Source organism: Pogoniulus pusillus, chromosome Z (assembly GCF_015220805.1).
Source record: "Pogoniulus pusillus isolate bPogPus1 chromosome Z, bPogPus1.pri, whole genome shotgun sequence".
Classification (NCBI taxonomy): domain Eukaryota; kingdom Metazoa; phylum Chordata; class Aves; order Piciformes; family Lybiidae; genus Pogoniulus; species Pogoniulus pusillus.
Window position 1 is genome coordinate 53,217,631 of NC_087309.1, and position 26,202 is coordinate 53,243,832.

At 44.1% G+C, this 26,202-nt stretch overlaps 1 protein-coding gene and 1 long non-coding RNA gene across 2 annotated transcripts in view; one reads left to right on the top strand and one right to left on the bottom strand.

The window, feature by feature from the left end:
- Positions 1 to 983, bottom strand: part of MAP1B (microtubule associated protein 1B) — an 83,363-nt gene extending 82,380 nt beyond the window's left edge. Inside the window, exon 1 of the mRNA XM_064140550.1 lies at positions 714 to 983. Coding sequence (XP_063996620.1) covers positions 714 to 891 — 178 coding nt within the window. The 5' untranslated portion in view covers positions 892 to 983. The remainder of the gene's footprint in view (positions 1 to 713) is intronic.
- Positions 545 to 25,772, top strand: LOC135173573 (uncharacterized). The gene is made up of 4 exons (XR_010301379.1): positions 545 to 783; positions 19,322 to 19,426; positions 23,168 to 23,264; positions 25,572 to 25,772. It is a non-coding gene; the product is annotated as an uncharacterized LOC135173573 (long non-coding RNA).
- Positions 25,773 to 26,202: the final 430 nt, after the last annotated feature.

Genomic DNA, 26,202 nt, shown 5'->3' on the forward strand with positions numbered 1-26,202 from the left:
TATTGGCGAACAATTCCCCAGCCGAGGGAGAAGTCTCGCCGCGAGAAGTTAGACACAAAGGCACCGCTGCGCTCCCGCTCTGTCTTTGGCTCTGAGAAAGAAAACGCCCCGAACTCGACGCTTTGGTTTGGCTGCAGGGGACGCAGGTTTGCACACAGCAGACGCCCCGCAGCCCCAGCCCAGCCGCAGCCCCAACCCCAGCCGTTTTGCCGCCGAAACCGCGGCCGCCCTTTGTCCGCTACGGGCTGCCATAGGGACCGCAGTGCGGACTGCGCCACGCCCACCCGCCGGTGCCGCCGGGCGGACGGGTTCAGCGCCGGCGCTGCGAGGGCTGCGCTCTCGCCCTGGTGCCGGGCTCTCTGCCCCACAACGACGGTCCGGGGGCTCGCTGCTGGGCTGGCTCTACAGGCGACCAACTCGATGCAGCACTCTGCGCTGGCGGCAGCGGGGCTCCGGCCCAGCCCTTGCTCCGCAGCGTCCGTACCCTACTGTGGGAGGAGGCGGGGGGGGGGGGGGGGGGGGGGGGGGGCTGCGTCGGGACAAGCCTGGAATAAAACTGAGACCGCGACTGGGCGGCTCGCGTGTCCGTGCCCTGCGTGGGATGGGTGTGTTGGGAGGGCGAGCCCCGGCCGCGGCCGAGGAGAGAGGGTGGAAGTGCCGGCGGGGGGGTGCCGCGGCAGTGCCTGCGGTGTCCCCGCTCCCCGCCACCTCACCTCGCTCGATGTTGGCGATGGCCCGTCGCAGGTGCTCCTCTGTCACCAGCTCTCCGACGACCACCAGCAGGTAAAACTTGCTGTCCAGGAAGCGGTGGGAGAGGCTGGGCGAGGTGGAGGTGAGGTTAGGGATGCTGCAGGAGGGCTCCGAGTCCATTTCCACCACCACGGTGGCCATCGCCACCGCCCCTCTCCGCCCCGCGGCTCCGGGGTGCTGAGTGGAGAAGGGCCGTTCAGCGGCGGATCCGCAAGCGGCAGGCAGGCAGGGAGTGAGGGCGGGTGGGGAGGCGGCGGCGCTTTTATACGGAGATGGTGCAGGGCAGGGACCTGGTGAGGAGGAGGAGGAGGAAGTGGGGGGGGAGTCGGCGCATCCCTGCGCTCCGCCGCCGCGTTTCCAGCATCCACAGCTGATGTCATCTGCGGCAAACCCTACCCGCGGCAGCCCCCGGAAGCAGGAAGGACGCGGGGGGCGAACAACGCCCCGAGGGGATGCAAGGAGCTGCGTCCCGGGCCCGGCTGCCAGCTCCCGTGTCTCTTGAAGCCCGTTCCTTTCCAGGGCGTCACCCTGCCGGGCTGGGCACCCTAGGGGGTCTGGCTCTGCTACGGCGACCGCTCCTGGGGTCCCAGCCTCGAAGCACGGCGGTGAAGAGCTGCAGGTTTATATACCCTGGGGACATAGGGAGCTCATCTGGGGAAGACAGGATTGGGATCCAGCTACATCCCTGACGCTGGCAGGTGAAAAAGCAGTTCCACTGCCTAAGGTCAAGGGTCCTGTCTCCTGCACCTCGGTGTAGCACTGTCGGAAAATTTGAGTCATAATTCTCCCCCACACAACTAGCACAACTGGCATATAGTCGTGCTACCCTTTTTTTTTTTTTTTTTTTTTTTTTAATTTATTTTATTTTAAGAGCAATTCACTTAATAAGAGACTTCAAACATAGCTTTCCTGTACACAGCCAGGACTCATGGATATATGACAGTCCTGAAAATCACTGACTTTAGGCAAGCTGCTGAAACCCATACTCTTTCAGTCTGTAGAAGTTCAAAGTGTTTTGGATAACTAATTTTTACCATTCAAGCAACTCCAGAGAGCAACAGTATCAGAAAATATTTGCAGTTCCAGAACTGAAGCTTGCATTGCTCCCCACAGAGAAGTCAGACATCTGCTTCTCAATATCACTGAGATTCACTCAGAATAAACTCAATCACATCCTAAAAGTCATTTATCCTCTCCTAAAATGAGATAGATCCATCAGATAAATCAGCCTCTCAAGAGATGTTCCTCCTAGTTTACTGACAGGAGCAAGGCAATGGTTTACACTAAACCTCTTGTTTATATGGCTGAAGTGATATGAGAGAAATCTCATTGTGATCTAGGAAAGGATATAAGCTTTTATAGCCTGTTTTAAAGATAACCTCCAGTCCTTACTGAGAAATTACTTCTTTGTGCAGGTCTTCCCAGTACTGACTGCTCAAATTCACTGCCTGCTGCTCAGAAGTACAGAGTGCTTGCCTGGATTAACTGACACATCAGTTTTATTTTCTGAGAATATGTACTTTGTTCAGGGCACACTGGAAACTAACGCACATTTCAGGTTGTCGCTGCAAAGTTATTTGTCTTGCCTGGAGGCACCCACAAATACTGAAATGCCATTGTTGTAGTAGGTGGTCCATAACCCTGTATCTGCCTATAACACTAGTGTTTTGAATAGTAATAGTTTCTCTGTATAAATATAGCATTGAGAGCCTTTGATAATACAGTGTGATGCCTTGGGATGTTACAGCCAAAGCAGACTATTTTTCTTATCTGCTTTGAGTCTGAAGGTTGTAAACTATGGCCAAGCATTTTTACAGCTGTGTCAGGTCGCTGAGATGAATAGCGGTAAAGAGTGGCAGTGCTCATTCGACACTGATGATAGAGCAAATGCAGCAGTGGAGATACAGAAGAGCTAGTAATATTTAATTTAAACTTCACAAGGTATTCATAGGTACAGAATATTCTCTTTGGGTAGCCTCATTCATCTGACTCCAGCTGTGACTCTGGTGTTTCATTGATGATCCTGGCAGATTCCCAGGGCTAGTATAGACACCTATAGTATAGTCCACTCCCTTGTGGCCATGCCCTGTATGACCCCCACCCTAATAACCTATTCTAATTATGGATAGCCTCAAGACTTGCCACATGGTGCCTGATAGAGAAAGCCAGCTTCTGGTTTCTTCCACTGCAGTACATAGCTTTAGTGTATGTCTTTATTTCAATTTCACAGAATTGTCAGGGTTGGAAGGGACCTCAAAAATCACCCAATTCTGACACCCCTGCCATGGGCAGGGACACCTCACACTAGATCAGGTTGCTCAGAGCCATGTCCAGCCTGGCCTTAAAAAAATCCAGGGATAGGACTTCAACCACCTCCCTGGGCAACTTGTTCCAGTGTCTCACCATCCTTATGGTGAAGAACTTCTTTCCTAACATCCAATTTGAATCTACCCACTTCTAGTTTTGCTCCATTCCCCTTAGTCCTATCACTGTCCAACACCCTAAAAGGTCCCACCCCACCTTTCTTGTAGGCCCCTTTCAGATACTGGAAGGCCACAATAAGGTCTCCTTGGAGCCTTCTCTCCAGGCTGAATAACCCTGACTCTCTCAGTCTCTCTCCATAGGAGAGGTGCACCAGCCCTCTGATCATCCTTGTGACCTTGCTCTTGACACCAGCATGTCCATATCTTTCCTGTAACAGGGGCTTCAGAACTGGACACAGTACTCCAAGTGGGGTCTCACCAGAGTGAGGTAGAGGGGGAAAATCCCCTCCCTCAACCTGCTGGCCACACTTCTCTTGATGCAGCCCAGGATATGATTTCCAGCAAGAGCAGGTAGTCTCTAGAACATGGAAAGGGCTTGCCAAGGGGACTTGCTGTCTGGTTGTAGAATAGCCTGGTAGTGATTCCCAGACATAAACCAGCTAGTTGCCTCACAAGAACATGAGGTTATATATGTTACTCTGGGAATTATCATTATAGAATCATCACAGAATGGCTTGAGCTGGAAGGGACTTTAAAGATCATCTAGTTCCAATGCCCCCTGCCATGGGCAAGAATACATCCTGCCAGACCAAGTTGTTCTAAGGCTCATCCAGGCTGATCTTGAGCACTTGCAGGGATGAAGTATCCACAGCTTCACTGGGCAACCTGTTCCTGTGTCTCACCAACCTCATTGTAAAGCACTTCATTTGTAAAGAACTTCTTGAAATGTCTAACCTAAATCTAACCTGCTTTAGCTTAAAACTATTGCACCTTGTCCTATCACCACATAGCCTTAGAAAAAGGAAAACATGCCAGTGCACGAAACACACTATATGTACTTTTTAGCACTTTCTTATTTTAAGAAATAATGAACACCTTTATAACTGGACAAATGCCTGTGAATTTGAAAAGAATGTATGGCATCAAAGAAGAAAACGCTTATGTACAGGTAGGTAATGTAGATATGTTTAAAATACCCTACTGAGGTAGTCCTCCATTTTGTATTGCACTGTAAAATAATATGCACCTAGAACATGGTACAATAAAAGGTGAACTGTTACAGTCACACTGTCTTGTCATGGGAAATATGTCACACATTGAAACTCTAAGTACAAGAGGCTGCCTCTGAAAGAGGATGGTCTTCTGCTAGGGTCTTCAAGGGGTGGAGACCTCTACCCTCATCTACTCATGAGTGTACACCACTTCATTTGAGATGGAACTTAGACAAGAAGAGGTGCTTTAACCTTTTGGATTTGTGTTTGAGGGAGCTGCAGGTTTCCAGCTCCGTGATCAGTGTTCACAGTGTGACATGCCCTGCTGATATCTCACTTGGGTAGTGTTGTTTGTCATCTTTTCCTGTGTGGAAACCCACTCATCCTGAGCAGTGTGGAGTGTATCAACAGATCCATTGATGGGTGGATTGCGGAGATGTGCCGAAAGGAGCTGACTCAGTGTCATGTGACCCTCACTTGTCAGAAGTGACACCAGCTGCGTGCTGTGGCTAACCACTTTAGTAGAAGAAAGAGCAAAACTCATGTGGACTGTGGAACATATCTCGCTGTTTTAAAGAGGCAATGATTGATACCCACTGCTGTCTGGTTTTCATTTACTATGGTTTGGTTTTGTTCCTTTAGTATGTTCAATATCAAATTAGTGGCGCTCAAGCGAATATAGTAAAACATTACATGCAGAGCTGTATTTTTCTTTCAGCTCTGATATTCAGAATTGCCTAGATCATAAAAAAAAAAAAACAAAAAAACCCCCCAACTTTAAGATCATGGAGACAAATCGTTAACCTAACACTGACTCAAACCATATCCCTAAGCACCATGTCTACACAGCTCTTAAATACCTCCATGGGTGGGAACTCCAACACTGCCCTGGGTAGCGGGTTGCTTTTCTAAAGGAAGCAGGGAGTTTTAAATAAAGTCTAAAACTAGAACATACTTCTGGATGGTGTAAACCATTTGTGACCCACATAGTTCAGGTTGCATTCAAGTTCTGTCTCCAAGTTTTAAGTGATGTTTCAGTGATACGCAGAACCTTAAGCTGGCCTTTTGTCACCCCTACCATGGAAGAAATGCATATCCATGTGCATTATCTCAGAGCAATTTAAGAACTTTACTGAAAGTAAAGTGGTTTAGGAGGTGGTCTTCACTGAGAGAAATGTCAGTCTGAGGATGGCACAATGTGTCACAAAGCAGGTATCTGAAGTGGGTAGTTTTTCACAAGGAGAGGGAGGCAGTAAGTCATAATGTATTTTAGAGGTGAAGTGTTGCCAGCCCACAGCAGAGGTGGTGGGACCACAGAATGGCTGGAGTTGGAAGTGGCTTCTGGAGGTCATCTTGTCTATTCACCCTGCTCAAGTAGGGCCACAAACAGCAGGCTGCTTGAGTTTGAGTATCTCCATGAATAGAAACTCTACCTCTCTGGCCAACCTGTGCCAGTAGTCTGTCTCACTCACAGTGAAAAAAAGTGTTTTCTGATGCATAGTGAAGTCAAGAATATGCCATCAATGTTACAATGAATAATGCCCATAATATTTTTTTACCTTTACCTTTTACCTTTTTTACCTTTGCCTTCCCAATGTGACCTACTGTCACTCTCAGTACTCCCATTCCTCATGTGTGACCTCACACTCACCATTTCCCACAGTCAGCAGTCTCACCGTTCCTACATGGTCCAACCTTTAGCTCCCAAAGACTCCACGTGTTGCTCCTTCAGGGCAGCTCAGTAGAGCACACAGCAGCAAAATAGCAGAGAGATGTCATCCTGACCCTAGCAGAGCAGAATTGTCATCCTGCAGCCATAGTCTGTGACGTGGTTAGTCAGGAGCCTTGCATATCCTTGCAAGACCCTATGTGACTGAGTTCATAGATACAACTCCTTCCATCTTCCCCTGTTGTTTTTTTTTTTAATGCAGGGAAACAACCCCATCCCTGGTATACTCAGGTGGGCACTGCAGAAGGAGCTTCTCCAGCAGCAGTGGTGTGGCCAAGATCAGAGACACCAGAGGGAACTGCACATGAGTGAGCAGTCAGGGATTCAAACCCCGAGAGAGACTCTTTAAAAAGAGGGGGAAAACTTATGTTACCTTTTCAGATGGGAAGCTTTATGTTTAACTACACACAAAAGTGAAATTACTTGTGATGGTTTGGGTGTTCCCACACACACACTTTGAAAATCACCCAGACTAGACTCATCCAGCTCTGGAAATTTGAATGAAGCTTATTATTTACAGCTTAGCACAATATACAAGCAGATATTTACAGTATATACAGTTATAGACAGAAATATACAAGGTAAAAGGTAATACAGAAACACAACTCCCCTCCCAGAAACCTGAGTCCCCAGGAGGGGCTTCTAACCATACTTCCACCTTCTCCCCCCTTCTCAACCTTACCCAGTCCCAAGGAAGAATGGAGGTTTGTCCAGGAGGTTAGGAAGCAAAGTGAAGAAGAAATGGCAGAGAGGCTAGAGAGAGAAATGCAGCTTGGAGCTCCCCAGCAGGAGTTATCTATGTTTGGATTCTTGTTCTTCTATTTCTCAACAAGCCTATGAGTGAGGTAAACATCACCATTGTTTTCCTTTCACAGCCTGTAATCTAGTCCTTCTCACCAAAACATTCCAGCTAGCTTCAAACTAGCACAATGCACCCCTATCTATTTCACTCAGAGCATTGCTGAGAACTATCTGATCTAATCTAAGACATTAATTACACTAATGAATATTACAAGTTCAGTTCACACTTCATTCCAGCTATCTCAGATGTAGGTGATTCAAAAGCTCAGAAAACAACAGTTTTTCTCCTCACAGATGAGACAAGAACAGGGACTCCCAGGTGATGTTGGGTTCATGCTCACGTACTTCAGATTCTCTCATAGATTCTTTCATTGGATGCCAATGGTACCCTGAACAGAAAACTCCTAACAGCTTGTATTATACACTTTGAATTTAAACTCTCTCAGCTAAAGTTAGATTTCTCTGTGGAATACACTGGATTCCACCATTCTCCTGAATTACCCAGTATGTATGACCAGGACCTTCAGCAGACACCACCCCTTGGACAGGTTTCCCTTCGCCTGAAGGAGAAAATACCCAAACAGTTTTCCCTAACAGATACTTTTCACATACAACAGGAACTTTATCACTGTCCACTGTTTGGACCAAGTCTGATTGTGCAGGTCCTGCTCTGTTTACTGAACCTCTACTATTTACCAACCAGGTAGCTTGTGCTAAATGTTTGTCCCAGTTTTTCAGAGTTCCAACCCCCATGGCTTTTAGGGTGGTTTTCAGCAAACCATTGTAGCGCTCAATCTTCCCTGAAGCTGGTGCATAGTAGGGTATGTGATAGATCCATTCAATACCATGCTCTTTGGCCCAGTTTTTCACAAGATTGTTCTTGAAATGAGTACCATTGTCTGACTCGATTCTCTCTGGAGTTCCATGTCTCCACAAGATTTGTCTCTCCAAACCAACAATAGTGTTACGTGCAGTAGCATGTGGAACTGGATAGGTTTCCAACCATCCAGTGCTGGCTTCTACCATCGTTAGCACATACTGCTTGCCAGAACGAGATCGAGGTAAAGTGATGTAGTCAATCTGCCAGGCTTCTCCATACTTGTACTTTGACCATCTCTCACCATACCATAAGGGCTTGATTCGCTTAGCCTGCTTAATAGCAGCACAAATGTCACAGTCATAGATGACTTGGGTGATAGCGTCCATGGACAAGTCAATTGACCTATCACGAGCCCATCGGTATGTTCCATCTCTGCCTTGATGTCCAGATGAGTCATGGGCCCACCGAGCTAAGAACAGCTCACCTCGGTGTTTCCAATCAAGGTCAATGTCAAGTTCAGAGTTGGTATCAGCTTGAGCAATCTTAGCAGCTTGGTCTGCCTTCTGGTTATGTTGATGTTCCTCAGTGGCTCTGCTCTTAGGCATGTGTGCATCTACGTGCCGCACCTTCACTGGAATTTTCTCCAGCCGTGCATCAATGTCCTGCCATAGATCAGCACACCAAATAGGCTTTCCTTTCCTCTGCCAACCGTTCTTCTTCCAGTCCTTTAGCCAACCCCATAGAGCATTGGCTACCATCCACGAGTCGGTGTAGAGGTAAAGGATAGGCCAATTCTCACGTTCAGCCACATCAAGAGCAAGTTGAACAGCTTTTACCTCAGCGAACTGACTGGATTCTCCTTCTCCATCTTTCGTTTCAGTAACTCTCCTGGTTGGACTCCAAACCGCTGACTTCCATCTTCTCTTGTTCCCAACAAGACGACAGGAACCATCTGTGAACAAAGCATAGTTCTTTTCCTGATCAGAGAGATCACCACAGGGAGGAGCTTCTTCAGCAGGATTTATTTTCTTGTCTGGAGGTTTGGAACAGTCTGTGCCTTCCAGCCAGTTGGTAATCACCTCCACCAGACCAGGTCGATCAAGATTCCCCATTTGTGCTCATTGGGTTATCAAAGCCATCCATTTAGACCAGGTTGCATCTGTGGCATGATGTGGTAATGAACCTTTGCCCTTGAACATCCAGTTAAGAACTGGCAGTCTAGGAGCTAAAAGCAATTGTGACTCAGTTCCAATCACTTCAGAAGCTGCTTTCACTCCTTCATAGGCTGCTAGTATCTCTTTCTCTGAACCTCTGTAGCTATGACCCCAGAAACCAAGTGGATGACCACGTGTCTCATTTGGAGCTCTCTGCCAAAGGCTCCAAGTTGGACCATTGTCACTGGCAGCTGTGTACAGAATGTTTTTAATGTCCGGACCAGATCTCACAGGTCCCAAGCCCACTGCATGGACTACTTCTCATTTGATCTGATCAAAGGCTGCTTGTTGTTCATGTCCCCACTGTATGTCTCCTCTTCCTCCTCTTGTGCACCAGAGGTCCCCTCTCCTGAGTCCTCTTTTGAATCACCCTTTGTCAGATGTCTTGTCTTAGCTTTCTCCCTGGCAGGTGCTAAGATGGCCTGCATGGAGACAGATTTTGACAATTCTGCTAGTGGTTTTGAATTACTGGGGGTCTGGCCTGAGGCCTGTGAGTTCAAATCTGCCTTAGGATTGGGAATTTTTTTTTCTGCCTGAAGAGCTGAACTGGCTGAATTAGTGTTATTAGTTGAAGGAACACCTTGAGTTTGAGTAGTTCCCTGTGTTCCTGGGCATCCTACCATGTTATCATTTTTGGTGGGAACAATGGCAGTTTTCCCAGAATCTAGGGGAGGAGGTGTAGTGGTGGCCCCACCTTGCTCTGCCCCTGAACTATCACTGTTTTGATTTAGATTGCCATTTATCTCACTTTTTTTACCTTTTCTCTGGGACACTGGCCCCTTCTTTTTGCTTCTTAAAGGCGTCACACTCAAATTTATCTTACATCATGCCAGAATTAATGCAAAAATCAAAATTACAGGACATAAGATCACACACAACAGAAATACCACAGTCTAATGTGAATAAAATTCTGAACAAGGGTCAGGCACGTGAGTCTTAGGCAAGATTACTCTCATGAGGGCTGTAGATAAAGCAAACATAACACTTCCATTTCCTGTAATGTTACTGGTATATGTCCCTGTAATGTTACAGATAAAAGACTCATTGCTGTTAAACCCTATGGAGCCAAGGATGAAATCTCCCTAACTCCAAAAGGTGGATGTAAGTTTATCTTTGATCTTCAAAATTAGATTAAACAAAAAGTAACTAATTTGTACCTTGATCCAATTATCGCAGTATCACAGTATCATCAGGGTTGGAAGAGACCTCACAGATCATCAAGTCCAACCCTTTACCACAGAGCTCAAGGCTAGACCATGGCACCAAGTGCCACGTCCAATCTTGCTTTGAACAGCTCCAGGGACGGCGACTCCACCACCTCCCCGGGCAGCCCATTCCAGTGTCCAATGACTCTCTCAGTGAAGAACTTTCTCCTCACCTCCAGCCTAAATTTCCCCTGGCACAGCCTGAGGCTGTGTCCTCTTGTTCTGGTGCTGGCCACCTGAGAGAAGAGAGCAACTTCCTCCTGGCCATAACCACCCCTCAGGTAGTTGTAGACAGCAATGAGGTCACCCCTGAGCCTCCTCTTCTCCAGGCTAAACAATCCCAGCTCCCTCAGCCTCTCCTCATAGGGCTTGTGCTCAAGGCCTCTCCCCAGCCTCGTCGCCCTTCTCTGGACACGCTCAAGCATCTCAATGTCCCTCCTAAACTGGGGGGCCCAGAACTGAACACAGGACTCAAGGTGAGGTCTAACCAGTGCAGAGTCCAGGGGCAGAATGACCTCCCTGCTCCTGCTGACCACACCATTCCTGATGCAGGCCAGGATGCCACTGGCTCTCTTGGCCACCTGGGCACACTGCTGGCTCATGTTCAGGCGGGTATCAATTATAAACAAGAAAACAGACTATAGGCCACACAATAGCCCCCACTAAGTAAAGTAACTTCATTAGCTTCATTCTGATTCCCAAAGTTAATTAACAATCACTCAAAATCAATTTGCTCCACATTGGGAACCAAAATAAAAGGATGTGATGGTTTGGGTGTTCCCACACCCCCTCCACTCCAAACTTTGGAAATCACCTGGACTAGACTCAGCCGGCTCTGGAAATTGAATGAAGTTTATATTTACAGCTGGCACAATATACAAGCAGCTATTTACAGTATATACAGTTATAGACAGAAATATACAAGGTAAAAGGTAATACAGAAACACAACTCCCCTCCCAGAAACCTGAGTCCTCAGGAGGGGCTCCCAACCACCCTTCCACCTTCTCCCCCCTTCTCAACCTTACCCAGTCCCAAGGAAGAATGGAGGTTTGTCCAGGAGGCTAGGAAGCAAAGTGAAGAAGAAATGGCAGAGAAGCTAGAGAGAGAAATGCAGCTCAGAGCTCCTCAGCAGAAGTGAGTTATTTATGTTTGGGTTCTTGTTCTTCTATCTCTCAGCAAGCCTATGAGTGAGGTAGACATCACCATTGTTTTCCTTTCACAGCCTGTAATCTAGTCCTTCTCACCAAAACATTCTAGCTAGCTTCAAACTAGCACACTTGTCTGATGTTAATTTCAAGCATTTTAAATTATATTATAGCAATTTTAATGATTTTTAAACATCAAAAGAAAGCTTTTATTTTCTTATGGTAAAATACTAATTTCAGTCCATATTTCAGCTGTTTCCCATTCCTCCCACCTTTCCTACAGAAAAGAGGGAGTTAAGTATTAAAAATAAAGCGAGGAAAGCAACACTATTGCTTTTAAAAATAACAGTTTCTCACACTTTCAGCATTCTCTTTTGAAGTGAGAGAAAAATAACACCAAGTAACCTTTTGCGTTAGTTCCCAGTGAAATTATTTTTTAAAATCAGAGTAATTTTCCTCTTTTGATAATTGGAAAAATAAGTCAGTACTAAAAAAAAAAAAAAAAAAAAAAAAAAAAAAAAAAAAACCTAAAGGGGAAGTAATTATTTTGGGTAAACTCATACTCAGATTTTTTTTTTTGTGAAAAGGTGCATAGTTTTGCATGCAAAAAGAACAATTGCTTCCCTGCTGCTGGAAAGAAAATAGAGCAGTTATAAGTTACTAGGTCCCGTTTATTACTTCAGGTGATGTCTGAAATTTGGCCAGAAATTATAATAAAAACATTGAAAGGAATGATACTCATTGCACTGCAAAACTAGATATGTAGTTAAACTGAAAGCATCAGCAAAAACAAGGATAAGGCGATGTGAATTGGTATCAGGCAGTATTTTTGAGCTCCCTTTGAGCAGTTTTGAACTCTTCAGAAGAAAAGAGAGAACTAGTTTGTGATACGACGTATAGTTTAGGTTTCAGGAGGCAAGTTCTGCATGTTTTTAGTTCTCCTTAAAGGACTGCAAGTTACATAATTGCATTTGTCTTCCATGGAAAAGATACAGAAGCCCTGAAGTCTAGACCTTCAACATATGTGTCTTTCCAAGCCAATTCTAGAACTCCTTCTTGCCTTAAGAGCAGGGTGAAGCAAGCCAGAGATTTTGAATGGCTAATATGTACACTATCATCTGCTTAATTCAGGTGGCATCTGGAAGCTGAGATTTCTTGCAAGGTGGCATTGGTTCCTGTAACACATATGTTCAGCCTGGCCACAGCCTACTTGAAATCTGTCCCCTGGCAATCCCACCTTATCCATGGTTCTATTGAGAGACCATCAGCCATCTTGTATGCCAGGTGGTAGCATTGTAACTAACTACAAGCACACAAGAGGAAGTTGTTGGTCGCACATTGCTCCTTCCCAGCTACCTGGGTGGCAAAAGCTCAAGGAGTTGCTCTAGAGCAAAGCGCAGGGTTTTTGTTTTCGTATGATTAATGTTCACAGATTCACAGAATTAACTAGGTTGGAAAAGACCTTTGAGATCATCAAGTCCAACCTATTACCTAATACCTTCTAATTAGCTAAACCATGGCACTAAGTGCCTCATCCAGTCTCTTTTTAAAAACCTCAGGGCATGGGGACTCCACCACATCCAAGAGCAGCCCATTCCAATGACTAATCACTCTTTCTGGGAAGAGATTCTTCCTAACACCCAGCCTAAACCTGCCCTGGCACAGCTTGAGACTGTGTCCTCTTGTTCTGTCACTAATTGTCTAGGAGAAGAGGTCAATTCTCACCTGCCTACAACCTCCCTTCAGGTAGTTGTAGAGAGCAATGAGGTCTCCCGGGTGCCTCCTCTTCACCAGGCTGAACAGCCCAAAGGACGAATCATTTAAAGCTCCTCTGGAAACGCAACAGCAAGTAGCTATTTTGTTTGTGGGGTTTTCTGGAGTTTTTGTTTGTTTTGTTTTGTTGTTTTTTGGGGTTTTTTGTGGTTTTGTTCTCATTGTTTGTTTGTGGGTTTGGTTGGTTGGTTTTGTTTGGTTTGGTGTTTTTTTTTTTATTGGTTGGGGTTTTTTGCTTTGTTTTGTTGTTGTTGTTGGTGGTGGTTTGTTTTGTGTTTTTTTTCCCCTCTCGTCTACCTTTAAGATATGCCTTAAAAGACTTTGCTGAGTTTCCCTAGCTCTGTTAGTTCTGCAGGATTTAAACCTGATCGTTATTGTTCCACAAGGGTCCACTCTCATGTTCTCTTGAGCACCTGTGACTTTTTATGTACAGGAATATTTTTTTTCCCAGCACTGCATGTTGCTATTTCTGGCATAACACACAGTGCCCTGCAGTTGTACTGGGTTTTGTGAAAAGACATGAAAGCTTATGTCCTTTCCAAGCAAAATCAACGAATTATATTGCACACAGACTGAATATAATCTCAATTTTTTTTGATAATACAATGATTCTGGATTTTAGTAACACATGGTCAGAGCTGTTTTCTCATGTTTCACCAAGAAAAATCACAGTTCTGAAAACATGATATGTCAACTCTGTAATAGCAAATAGGTTAACTAATAAACTAAGGGAAGTGTTAGTTAGTTTATTAGTGTGTCCAGAGAAGGGCGACGAGGCTGGTGAGAGGCCTTGAGCACAGCCCTATGAGGAGAGGCTGAGGGAGCTGGGATTGTTTAGCCTGGAGAAGAGGAGGCTCAGGGGTGACCTTATTGCTGTCTACAACTACCTGAGGGGTGGTTGTGGCCAGGAGGAGGTTGCTCTCTTCTCTCAGGTGGCCAGCACCAGAACGAGAGGACACAGCCTCAGGCTGCGCCAGGGGAGATTTAGGCTGGAGGTGAGGAGAAAGTTCTTCACTGAGAGAGTCATTGGACACTGGAATGGGCTGCCTGGGGAGGTGGTGGAGTCGCTGTCCCTGGGGCACTTCAAGGCAAGGTTGGACGTGGCACTTGGTGCCATGGTCTAGCCTTGAGCTCTGTGGTAAAGGGTTGGACTTGATGATCTGTGAGGTCTCTTCCAACCCTGATGATACTGTGATATTATCTGGACATCTTTACACAAGCACAGTGTGCTTTCTTTGGAGACTGTGCACGGGGTAGGCACAGCCACAGTAGCTTTTGTTGTCATTGATTTAAGAGGACACAAACAACTCCTTACAAGTTAGGGGTCATAAATTTTTTCATTGTTACATTCCTGCATTCATGAGTGCTATTTTTAACAGCATTAGAATAACTGTAGATCACTTATTCAGTCAAAAGTTTTGCTTATCTCTAGAATCTCTGATCACCTTTTAGTTTTCCAGCATCTCAAAACTAGAGGCTCAGGCTTGCAGTTTGACCACAGCATTTTTCTTGGGTTCAGTTAGTGTCTCAATCTCATTTGATATTAACAAACCCCATGGGAAATATAAAGCAACTGTCCATGTCTACTTTTAGAGAAAACCAAAATAAGACCATGGTAGAAGGACCAGTGAAACTGTATTTAGAAGACAGCTAAAACCGCTTTACAGTGCAAAGTACTGAGAAGAGTCACAAATTGAAGACTAAAAGATTAGGAGAGGAACTACAAAGGACACTGATGAAGCTATAACAAAACAGACAAAAAGCTATTTTGTCTTTCAGAAATATTCTCTAAAGTCTAGGCTTTGGTTTTATACTTCAAGGATAATCATAGAATAATAGAATCATAGAATCGTAGAATCAATCAGGTTGGAAGAGACCTCCAAGATCATCCAGTCCAACCTAGCACCCAGCCCTAGCCAGTCAACTAGACCATGTCACTAAATGCCTCATCCAGGCTTCTCTTGAACACCTCCAGGTGTAGTAGGAATCTAAACAAGCATGAAACCTGACTACTTTCCATGCTTTCTGCTTGAGAGAATCAGTGTCCCAGATGTGGGATGGAAACTGATCATTTGAGGAAAAAAAGAGAGAGAAGGTGGGTCATAGCACAATACTCCTTCATCCTTAGGCCTGTAAAGTCCAAGGCATTGCACAAAGGGTAAGCCAGGATGGGCACTGGCCAAAAGAGTTGCTTCATCATCTCAGACAAGCAGAAAATTTCTTGCAGCAAGTCATCTGCATTCCCCATGGAGCAGAGTATCAGCCATATAGTCAGCACCTCTGGCAGTTCCTGGCTTAGAATCCTTGCAACATCTTTCATTTTCTCTGCTGGGCACTGACTGATGTTGACTGGACTCACCAACAGGCTCCAGGATTTTAAGACTGAGCAAACAACTCCTTATGATTTTAGTTGCATTTCAACCTTTATGTATGATCAGTCCTATAGAGATGCAGATTACCACAGTGAAGGTTTAAATATATTGATGACAGACTAGATATCTAAGTTGCCTCGCACAGCTCCTGAGAGGGCACCTGAAGATTCTTGTGCAGCTACAGACTGTAATAAAACTCCTGCTCTAATCATCAGGGCTGTTTGCCCAAAGCATAGTCACAGCATCACGTCACAGGATTGATGTACAGCACGCTGCTCTTCAACTTCAAGCAGTGCCAACATGCCCTGGCTCCAAAAAGCTAATAGGATGCTTTCATGAGTAAGCGTTTTCCAGACTGAATACCCTGTTATCTCTCCCGAGTCATGTCTTAAGATTGCTTGCAAATCCCTGTCTCCCAGTATTTCTCCTCTGTGCCACCAGCAGCTTGGCCTGTCCATTTACTATCGCACCTGCATCAAGCACACAAGGACCATTCAAGGGGATCTAACTATCCCAAATGTAGTGTTGCCTTGCGGTCTGACCAGGGATAGCCACTAAAATTTCCTTTCCATGAGAATTGTTTTAAAACATTTTTAAGTGACTTCTAGGGGAAAAAAAAAACAAAACACAAAAACAAATTGAAAGCATTTTTTATGGCTTGGTTTTATTTGCTGATTTTATTTCTTTTTCCCTGTGCATGAGAAGGAAAATATACACCAGAATCTAATAAACGCTGAAAGCCAAGCTGGGTTATTTTGAGTTGATGCATCTACAGAGGTATTCTGCACTGAGAATTTAATTAATGGTTCTTTTGATGATAAATAAACTAGAACAAAATCTAGCTCGTTTTCCAAGAGCTGAAATTGTCCTCTGCTGCTAATGTCAGTAAAAATTAATAAAACAATTTTTGTGTAGTGAGCATTGTAAGCTTAGATAATTGTGAAAGAATAAGCGGATCCCACCTGCCAAGGGAAACAATGTATTTTACACTTGTCACACAGATGCATTTGTATTAAATCATGTATCTGTATGCATTACATTCTTCTCCCATTTTCTCATCCGTAAGCTACAGATTTTCCTGGATTTGGAGAGCTGCATGAAATATACAGGAGAAAAGAAAGATAAAATTTCCTAGAGAACAGCAAAATGAGAGGTTTTGTGTTTGATTGATTGATTTGGTTTGGTTCAGTTTTTTTCTTTGTTTGGGTGGTGGTGGTTTTGTTGGTTTGTTTTTTTTTTTTTTTTTTTTTTGGGGGGGAGGGGATGGTGTTGGTTTGTTTGAGTTTTGTTTGTTTTTTATTTCAGTTTTGGTTGGTGGTTGGGAGTGTGGTTTTTGTTTTGGTTTGGGTGTTTTTCTCTTTTATTCCTCTCCCCCCCCACCCCCGGCACTGGTGTCTTTTTTTGTTCCATTGAGTTTTCTTCTGCTTGATTTCCTACTCATATATTTTGCTTTTAAGTGATTTTCTGCTAATGTTACTCAGCCATTTGAGATTTTTTTACCTTAAGCACTTATGCTCTTGATATCACTGATTCAAACAACCAGAGAGATGTTGTCTCTGCGTGAATGGGTGGAGGTGAGAGCTCTCTAACATGAGAGGATGATCATTTCCTTTTTTGCTTTCCCTTTTGCTGTATCCTAGCCTGAGGGCTCTTCTCATCTACTCTCCAGATACATTTTAAGCATGCTGAGACGCTGCTAACAAAGGGGGCTTATCGTATCAGAGAGTTTATCGTTCCTGGGGAATTTAAGATCCAGACACATTGAAGAAAAGTGCACTGCAAACTGGGACAGGAGGGTTCTCTAGGTGCAAAGAATGGAGAATTAGAAGTTTATTGCATTGAGGTGATAGTGTGTCTGGTACAACGTAGTAGCTGTCTTTGTACTTGTGATACAATGCCTCTGGCTTACTATAACCTCATTATGCAGTACGCCCAGTTTACCGAAATTCTGCAAGCTGAAAACAATAATTAAGCAATAAGACATGACAAGCAGTATTTTGTTATCAATCCCAGAATGCCTAGGTGAATTGCTAGGCACACGGCCAACTGCTTTGAACCACCTGGAAGAATTATTTTTACACGTATCATGCACAGTAGTAAGGAATGGTCTGATTTACTTGCAGCTATACAATTATCACATCCTAACCACCCTGGTAAGAGTTCATCTTCTCAGTAACTAGACTAATACTGACTTAAGTAATAAGGAACAGAGGTCATAGAATCATAGAATCAGTCAGGGCTGAAAGGGACCACAAGTATCATCTAGTCCAACCCCCCTGCCATGGGCAGGGACACCCTACCCTAGATCAGACTGGCCTTAAACACTTCCAAGGATGGGGCCTCAACCACCTCCCTGGGCAACCTATTCCAGGATCTCATGGTGAGAAGAACTTCTCGCGGTGAAAAATTTCTTCCTTACGTCCAGTCTGAACCTACCCATCTCTAGCCTCACTCCATTCCCCCTAGTCCTGTCACTACCTGATAGCCTGAAAAGTCCCTCTCCAGCTTTTTTGTAGGCCCCTTCAGATACTGAAAGGCCACAAGAACGTCACCTTGGAGCTTCCTCTTCTGCAGACTGAACAGCCCCAACTCTTTCAGTCTGTCCTCATAGCAGAGCTGCTCCAGCCCTCTGATCATACCAGTGGCCTTCCTCCAGACATGCTCCAGTACATCTACTGGATGCAGTACTCCAGGTAGGGTCTCACCAGAGTGGAATAGAGAGAGACACTCACCTCCCTCAACCTGCTGCTCACACTTCCCCTGATGCAGCCCAGGCTCTGGTTTGCTTTCTGGGCTGCAAGTGCACACTGCTGGCTCATGTTGAGCTTCTCATCCACCAGCACCCCCAAGTCCCTCTCCTCAGGGTTGCTCTCCAGCCAGTCACTGCCCAGCCTGTATTTGTGCTTGGGATTACCCTGACCCAGATGCAGGACCTTGCACTTGGTGTTGTTGAACCTCATGAGGTTGGCTTGTGTCCACCTCTCCAGCTTGTCCAGGTCCCTCTGGATGGCATCCCTTCCCTCCAGCATGTCTGCTGCACCACACAGCTTGGTGTCATCAGCAAACTTGCTGAGGGTGCGCTCAATGCCTCTGTCCATATCACCAACAAAGAGATGTAGAGCAGGACTGGTCCCAGGACTGATCCCTGAGGGACTCTGCTTGTCACTGGCCTCCACTTGGACATGGACCTGGTGAACGTTGCTACTGATTTAGTGACTGTTGGGGATAAACACATGGCCCAGGACATCATCATAGGCCCTCAGTCTCAGAGCAGAACCCCAAAATGCAGAGAGTGGCCTTATTGTAAGCTGAGACTGACTACACATGTTTCAGGGTTGAAAGAAGGGCTGGAAAAGGGCAGCATCCTTGGGGAAGTGTAAGGTGTACCTAAGGAATAAGGTGTACATGAGCTGCATGATTTAAATGCATGCTCAGTGTCTTGGAGGAGTGGGAAATTTATCTGAATAACTTCTAGTGTTTTGGAGGAGGGGGGTTTGGTGGGTTGTTTGTGTGTTTTTAATATTTAAGTATTTCACATTCATTCAATTTAACATAAAAGGATACATTTCTGAAAATGAGATGTTCTTAATATTGTCACTTGAGCCCTTGATGTCCAATTTAATCAATTATTTCCTCGATTTTCAGGTTTGTCTGCTCACCCTTCCAAGCTTGGGTCTTTATACTGTGTCTAGTTTGGGGTGTAATGAGATCACTGGGAAAATATCAGTTCTTTTAACAAGATGAGTATCCAGTCCTGGTTGCTTCACGCTTTCAGGATACTAGCAGGTTAAAATTTGTAGTGTGTTTCTAGTCCAGTCCAAAATAACTGCATCTTGTCTTTATATCAGCCTTAATAACCTAACAGTCTGTTCTTGTGCATTATGACTTTGGCTGCATTCAAGTACACTGGGCAACGATTGCATCAGGATTTTCTGACAATAGCCAGTCAAATTCAATTTGAGAACTGCACTGTGAATATTAAGACTGGTCATACAGCCTAAGAATGACACTAATCTTGGATTTCTTCTTCCATTAGGAGAGGACAAGGTGGTGTTCAGAGCAGGAGCACCCCATTTCCTCTGCACTTTGCAGTGGGGATTGGTTCAGAACACTAGATTAGAAGCATAAAACATTAACTATGGTAAGTTAAACTTATAAAGGTAAAAATCTACGTTTTATATGGAAAGTGACCAAGTTGCTAATTTTGCATAAAGCAGTTTTATGTGCTCAGCTGATGACAGGAGACCTTGAATATCCACCACTGATGTGTAAAGGAAGTCCATCTGAAGTGATGAACACTGTCACTTTTCCAGCGGTCTTGTGCTGAGTTTCATTGAAACTTGACTGTCCAAATGGAAAGGTAGAAAATGAAATGATGAGCTAAACCTCCTGGTTTTGCTTCTTGAAATATTCATTGACTGCCAGGATGCCCTGAGGAGAGAAACATCGATGTATTGTTTAGATGAAAGAAAAACTAATTTACTTTCCCTTTTCTCCACTGCATCTCTGTCATATTGGTAGATGCTGACCCATAACCTCATCCTATAATATTGATTTGGGTTTGTTCTCACCAAATATCACCTAGTTTTCTTGCAACACACAACGGTCACAGACATTTTGAAATGCAACTCATTCTATAAAAGGTTTTTTTTCTATCAAATAAGTTGCCCTGGTATTGAAACTAAAATTTAATGAACTAATGGAAGGTGTCTCAAATGTGTGAACAATGAATAATTCATTACTGCATTCATACCTCCTCAATAAAAATTCTTTCCCCTAGACAAACCATCAATGCAGTTCAGCTTTCCTGGTTTTTAAGGTGGGATCTGCATCTCCACTCTGTCATTGTTATGGTGCATAGGACAACCTGGTAGCAAGAAAAGTTACTTAGGTCTTATTTGCAGTTAGGGAGGTCAGGAAGTTGAACTGTCTGTGCAAGAATGCCCCTACACTCTGCCACACTAGAAGGTGAGAAAGATCAGCATTCTAACTATGGTCTCTGATAGAGTGAGTATGTATAGAGCAATATGCACATTGTGTTGCATTTCTAATAATCCTTGTCTTGGAGCATGAAAGTCAAAGTTAGTCCAGTTACAGAAGAGAAGGAGATTGTCTATGTGTTTTCCTCTGTAAGTGAAATAAGTTTGATGGGACTTTACTAAGCTTTCAGCTCTCTCCAGCTCCATATAATTACACAGTATCACAGTATCACAGTATCACCAGGGTTGGAAGAGACCTCACAGATCATTAAGTCCAACCCTTTACCACAGAGCTCAAGGCCAGACCATGGCACCAAGTGCCACGTCCAACCTTGCCTTGAAGTGCCCCAGGAACGGCGACTCCACCACCTCCCCGGGCAGCCCATTCCAGTGTCCAATGACTCTCTCAGTGAAGAACTTTCTCCTCACCTCGAGTCTAAATCTCCCCTGGCACAGCCTGAGGCTGTGTCCTCTTGTTCTGGTGCTGGCCACCTGAGAGAAGAGAGCAACCTCCCCCTGGCCACAACCACCCTTCAGGTAGTTGTAGACAGCAATAAGGTCACCCCTGAGCCTCCTCTTCTCCAGGCTAAACAATTAACCAGTGAGTCACAGTATGAAATCATTAACAATGCCTAGTGGATGCTTACCATCCAATAGGATGTTCAAAGAAAAGTAGATGTCCTGTTCTTAGTTAATCAAAGACCTATAAACAGTTTTGCCTTGAATGTTTCTTCCAGAACATTATTTTGTACTCCTTTTTCTATGCTTCTTAATGCAAATTCAATAAACATGTTAACATAAAATTCTACGTACTGGTTACAAATTAAGTTTATAAGTTTTTATTGCTAAAATTGGAACCGCAGAATCGCAGAACATCAGAGGTTGGATGGGACCTTCAGAGATCATCAAGTCCAGCCCGCCCTGCCAAAGCAGGATTGCCTAGGGTAGTTCACACAGGAATGCATCCAGGTGGTTTTTTAAAGTCCCCAGAGAAGGAGACTCCACAACCAATCTGGGCAGCCTGTTCCAGTGCTCCTTCACACTTACTGTAAAGAAGTTTCTCCTCATGTTGCAGTGAAGCCTTCTATATTCAAGTTTGTACCCATTGCTCCTTTTCTCATCACTGCAGACCACCCAAAATAAATTGTCTCCCTCCACTTGACACCCACCCCTCAGATATTTATAGGCATTGATAAGATCCCCTCTGTCTTCTCTTCCCAAGACTAAACAGCCCTAGGTCTCTCAGTCTCTCTCCATAGGGGAGGTGTTCAAGTCCCCCAGCCATCCTCATGGCTTTCTGTTGGACTCTCTCCCACAGGTCCCTGCCTCTCTTGAACTGGGGAGTGCAAAATTTGACACAGTATTCAAGGTGTGGTCTCACCAAGGCAGAGCAGAGAGGGAGAAGAACATCCCTAGACCTGCTGGACACAATTTTCTTGATGCACCCCAAGAAATGGAAAATAGAGATGTTTTATAATAAATTTACAGTGTTCATGGATAGGAGAGCAGTGATCATCCTTACCCAGGAGGCTTGGCTGGGTCCCTTATTGACATTGTTCCCTTTGTAAGTTTGTGGCTCATGATGAGTATGGTAGCTTTCTTTAAACAATGTGTTGATAAGTGTGATGATAGGAACAGAGCAGGATGTAAAAGAGAAGGAAAGTCTCTAGACAGGTTGTCTTATTCTGGAAAGAGCTTCCAAAGAACTCTCGAAAATTAGTCACTTTTTAAATAGTGAAGTTTTGTCTTGGCAGTTTTCTACTCCTTACTCTGCAGTTCACCACATATTTCCTGAACTCCCCTTAAGACCAGCTGTTCACTGAGTCATGTTTGAACAAAGTCCCAAGAGTTTGTAGGAAGATCTTTCCTCTTCATTGCATCATTTTTTATCACTATTCCTACCCTGAGCGTCCTGCTGCATAGTTCTGCTATAGTTACATATTCCAAGATTACAATACAGCATTAATACATTTCAGACTATGGATAAAGTCTAATTCATATTCAGTCTCAGGCTAATAGGGCTGTATTCAGGCACAGTCACAAATACCCAAGCAGTGCAGTTGTATTTCCCAGGAATATTTCACCTGCCTTATGTAAGGCTTTTGGGTTCAAAGCACAGCATCCCCAGCTCTCTTCAGCCCTGGTATTCCAGTGCCATATAGGTCCAACCTTGCAGATCAGCCTGTTTACCCACGGGTCTGTGCACATACACCTTGATGAGGCAGGAACCAGTAGCTATGTGAAGAGATGGCACTTTGCTACAATCTCAGCTTGACATCTGCTCTCGTGCTCTAAGCCTTTTGCAAAGGATGAGGAAAACTGTAAGCACCTGCAAACACCAAGCATGTGTGTGGACACTCATAGTCACGTGCATGCCAAAAAGGTTTACTGTGCTTTCATATCAATGATAAAAGGGTCATGTTGTCTGAAAATACTGCTATAAACTGATGCATGTATCAAACTCTGGAACCATGAGACCAGAGATTTCAAAAGATGTGCTCCTGAAGCTAGAGACCCATATCTTTATTTAGAGCATAATCTAATTTTTAACTATAACTTCCCTCCTGGCTAACTATAGGCAAAGAACCTTACTGGAGACACCTAATAAAAATATATATATTTTAAATCCTGGCTGTACATATGCCAACATCTATTTCAGTCATAGACCCTGAAAGCAGAAAACATTGTGCTTCTAACATATCCCACTAGCAGCAACGCTGTTGTCTCATATTCTGCAATAATTTTTTATCTTTGGTGTCTTATAAATCTGATAATCAGGTTTAAATGAACACAGATTAAGTAATTGATAGATAAGAGGTATGAAATAGAGCCACTGTGGAATGTAGAGCAAATTAAGATTTTTTTTCCATTTTTTTTTTTTCCCCTGACTGCATTTCCCACAGGATTCTTCTGCAGAAACTTGCTGCTCATGGCTGGAACAAGTACACTCTTTGCTGGATAAAAAAAAAATGGTTGGATGGAGAAGCCCAAGGAATTGTGGTGAATGAAGTTATCTAGTCAATGGCTTGTCACAAGTGGTGTTCCTGGGGGTTCAGTGTTGGGACAAGTTCTGTTTAATATCTTTAGCAATTATCTGGATGAAAGGATCATAGAATCATCAAATCAACCAGGTTGGAAAAGACCTCCAAGATCATCCAGTCCAACCTAGCACCCAGCCCTGTCGAATGCACTAAGTGCCTCATCCAGCCTTCTTGAACCCGTCCAAGGACAGCAACTCCACCACCTCCTTGGGCAGCCCATTCCAATGGCAAATTAAGTGCACCCTCCGTAAATTTTCGTTATTTCTTTGCTATTAAACCAGTGCAAGATAACATCAAGGTAGACAGGAGTACCTGAGAATAGAAAGGCTCTACAGAAGGGTCTAAACAGGCTGAGGACAATGGTATGTGCTTCAACAAAGGCCAAGTGCCGGGTGCTGCATTTGGGTCACAACAACCCCATGCAGCACTACTGGCTCAGGAAGGAGTGGCTGGAAAGCTATCAGTCCAAAAGGGACCTGAGGCTGTTGTTTATCAGCCACCTGAATACAAGCCAGCAGTGTGCCCAGGTGGCCAAGAAAGCCAACAGCATCCTGAGGTGCTGGAATATGTCCAGGGAAGAACAACAAAGCTGACAATGGGTCTAGAGAAAAAGTTGTGTGAGAAATGGTCGAAGGAATTGGGGTTATTTAGCCTGGAGAAAAGGAGATTCAGGGGAGACCTCATTGCTCTCTACAACTGCCTGAAAGAGAGTTGCAGTAAGGTGGGTGTTGATCTCTTCTCCCAGTCAACAAGTGATAGAACAAGAGGGATAGATTACACTCATGCTGTGTCAGGGGAGGGTTAGACTAGGACATCAAAGGGTTGTAAGGCATTGGAATAGGCTGCCCAGGGAGGTGTTTCAGTCATCATCCCTGGATGCATTTAAAAACGCTATAGATGTGGTGCCTGGGGATATGGCTCAGTGGTAGACTTCGTAGAGTAGGGTTAGTGGCTGGACTCAATAATCTTGAAGGTCTTTTCCAATCTGAATAATTCTATGATTCTACAATTCTAATTATTTTAAAATAAAGCATAGATAAATATAAAACATAGGTAATAGATAAAACATAGATGGATATAAATTCCCACTTACTACACTTTCTGGGTAACACATTCAACCCAAGCATGAGAGCATTTTACAATTGTCTTCCCTAATTCTTAAAAGTACTTAGATGCTGAATAAAGCCCTGATCTTCTAGCATAGTCTCTGTGTTCTTTACTGTCTGTGTGGCCAGTAAGGCTCAAGAGGAAAAAGCTGACATGCAGGATGGGTAGTCACAGACAGAACTGCTTGGCTGTGGTCAAGGAAGCATGAAGGGAAAAGGGAATATATTTGTGTAGATGGAGCTTGCACACCTGTGGTGCTTTGTGAAATTCACTCAAAAGTCTTCAAGATACTAATAAGAACTTCACACTTCAAGCGGAATGTTAAAGGTGAACTTCTTTTCACTGATTCTAAACTTTTATGTACTTTGCTTTTATGACTTTCTATTTCTAGACATACCTTAAATAGACATAGACTTTTCAGCACTCTGAGTATTCAGATAACACATTTTTCTAAGCTGGAAAAGTTTTTTAAAGCTTGAAACTTAAAAGCAACCCATATAGGAGGAAAGTGTCGTTTCCAAACGTGAAGTTATATTAAACACACATATAGAAAAATACTGTTTCTGTCTCTAAAGCCAAAATTACTAGCCTTTTAGTTAGTTATATAGAGTATAACCTGAAGGGAGCTTGTAGACAGGTGGGGGTTGGTCTCTTCTCCCAGACAACCAGCAATAGAACAAGGGGACACAGTCTCAAGTTGTGCTGGGGGAAGTATAGGCTGGATGTTAGGAGGAAGTTCTTGCCAGAGAGAGTGATTGGCATTGGAATGGGCTGCCCAGGGAGGTGGTGGAGGCACCGTCTCTGAAGGTGTGCAAGAAAAGCCTGGATGAGGCACTTAGTGCCATGGTCTAGTTGACTGGGTAGGGCTGGGTGCTAGGTTGGACTGGATGATCTTGGAGGTCTCTTCCAACCTGTTTGATTCTATGATTCTATGTATCTGGTAACTGTAAGCATTTCACCAGTATTTTACATGTAAGGTTTATGGAGTTGCTCTCTTCCTAACTCACTAGCTCATTAAGCAGATTTTTTAATTTTGGTTTGGTTTTGTTTTTGTGGGTTTTTTTAGTAGAAAGGCATTATCTGAAAAACAATCTCACTACTTGCTTTGACTTTTCCTTCTCATGATTAGCTTCTAAGTTGTCAACTATTCTGTTTGTAGAGGAACACACAGGATAGAAGATATCATCTCAAGGGAGTAAATGGACAAACACTATGATTGCAGATGTGTTACCATATTCAGCAGAGCATTTGATAAGCTTAATGTTTTATGAACTTAAAACAAGTGTGTGAACTGCGTTCAGAATACATCCTGTCCTCTTACCACAGGTCAAGAGATTTTGAAAAATATTATGAAATTTTAAAAGAGAAACATTTAAAGTTCATTGGTTTTGTTTGGTGTTGTTTTTGTTGTTGTTGTTGTTGTTTTGGCTTGGGTTTTCATATTTTTAATTTACCTTTATAAACTCATAGGTCTTTTTTAAGCTTTTCTCAAAAAGACATTTAATCTAGAAAGCATTGTTAAATGAAAGCAGTCTCATTTTCACAGGACTGCAGGAGAGTGATTTCCCATTGGAATGGGCTGCCCAGGGAGGTGGTGGAGGCACCGTCCCTGGGGGTCTTCAAGAAAAGCCTGGATGAGGCACTTGTACTGCACTTGATGTAGCACTTGGTGAAATAATCTTCTTGCAAAATAAGATAAATATCAGCATTACTGTGTTCAGTAACTGGGCTGCAGTGAAAGGGGAAAAATAAAAAAGTAATTGCTGCAGGCAGAGAGTTGTGAGTCCATA